Raw genomic sequence first — 1,380 nt, forward strand, 5'->3', positions numbered from 1 at the left:
TCGATTCCCAGCATCCCAAAGAGTTCCCGGAGCACCGCCAGAAGTAATTCCTGAGGGCATGAGCCAGGAGTAATCCTGTGCATCACCCGATGAGACGCAAAAAAGAAAAAATAAAGGAAAGGACAATCAGCATTAGTATTTATCACTTTGCCCCTCTTTCTATCTTGATAATATTATCCATATGGCTCCAAAACTCAGGAACACTGGTTCTAGGTGTGCCTGCTACAGATGATCATCTTTTTGAATGCCACCCTGAGCTCTGGGCTCCGGAAGGCATAAATGAAGGGATCAACGACAGCATTGCACATGATTAACATGCCATTCACCTGGAAGAGGGACATGTAGCAGGCACAGTAAGGATTATTTGGGCAGAAAGTCATTAGGAGAATATGAAGGACAAAAGGGGCCCAACAGAAAATGAAGACGCCCAGCAGGATGGTGAGTGTGATGGCTCCTTTCATATTGGTGCCCGGGAGAGTGGAGATCTTCCTGGCGTGGGAACGAGCCAGCAAGAACATGTGCACATAGAGACACAGGATGAAGACCAGCATCAGAGGGAACAGTGACGTGAAAGTGATCACTGTGGGGACGTGATGGGAGAAGACCACCATGACGATGCCGGTGCCCGTGCAGCCTGCCCAGATGATGCTCAGGATGATGAAGGCGCGGCGCGTGGTCACAATATTGTGGTACTGCAGAGCGTGGAAGATGGTGATGTACCGGTCAGCAGCGATCACGGACAGGCTGCAGATGGAGCCGAGCAGGGAGAGGATGAACAGGGAGTCAATGATGTCATCGGCGGTGGTTTCGAAACTGCCACGCGGCTTGAGATAACCCATGTTTCTGACCATGATCAGGATATTTTCCAAGATCTTATACAGGCTGCCCAGCATATCGGAAATGGACAAACTGCAAATGAAGAAGTACATAGGGGACTGGAGATTCTTATTCTTGATCACGGCCAGAAGGACGAGCAGATTCTCCAAAACCCCAATGATGGAGATTGTGAAAAAAATCTCTTCTGGCAAAACCACAGGAGGACAGTCTGAATTGTTCCTGACCGTGTCATTGATATTTTCATAGAGATTGATGATGTGCTTCATTTCTCCAACTGTGGTTCAGACTGAAGCAGTACTTGGATGTGACAGAAAATTTACTTGATAGTTTAGAATGCTCTCTATCTTTTCTTTTCCCTTTTATGATACTTGCTGGATATCTGAAGTCAAAAAGAAATACACAGCCACCTAAAAAAAAAGTGAAAGTAACAATAGTTGTATGAAAGATTACAAAATAAAAACAAGTTATGGTACCTTTAAGGAAACTCTTATGTAAATGAAAATAGGCATTTTACTATATTGTATTAAATGGTTTTAATTTCCT

At 44.7% G+C, this 1,380-nt stretch overlaps 1 protein-coding gene across 1 annotated transcript; it reads right to left on the reverse strand.

The window, feature by feature from the left end:
- Window positions 1-209: 209 nt before the first annotated feature.
- On the reverse strand, window positions 210-1,103 carry MC2R (melanocortin 2 receptor). Its single transcript, XM_056128101.1, has one exon. The coding sequence runs from the start codon at window positions 1,101-1,103 to the stop codon at window positions 210-212; it is 894 nt and encodes a 297-aa protein (XP_055984076.1).
- Between the last annotated feature and the right edge of the window lie 277 nt (window positions 1,104-1,380).

The sequence above is a fragment of the Sorex fumeus genome, unplaced genomic scaffold (genome assembly GCF_029834395.1).
Source record: "Sorex fumeus unplaced genomic scaffold, SorFum_2.1 ptg000063l, whole genome shotgun sequence".
Taxonomy (NCBI): Eukaryota; Metazoa; Chordata; class Mammalia; order Eulipotyphla; family Soricidae; genus Sorex; species Sorex fumeus.

Bases quoted from the DNA above. Each gene is read 5' to 3' on its own strand.
- MC2R (XM_056128101.1), bottom strand. From the start codon at position 1,103: ATGAAGCACATCATCAATCTCTATGAAAATATCAATGACACGGTCAGG.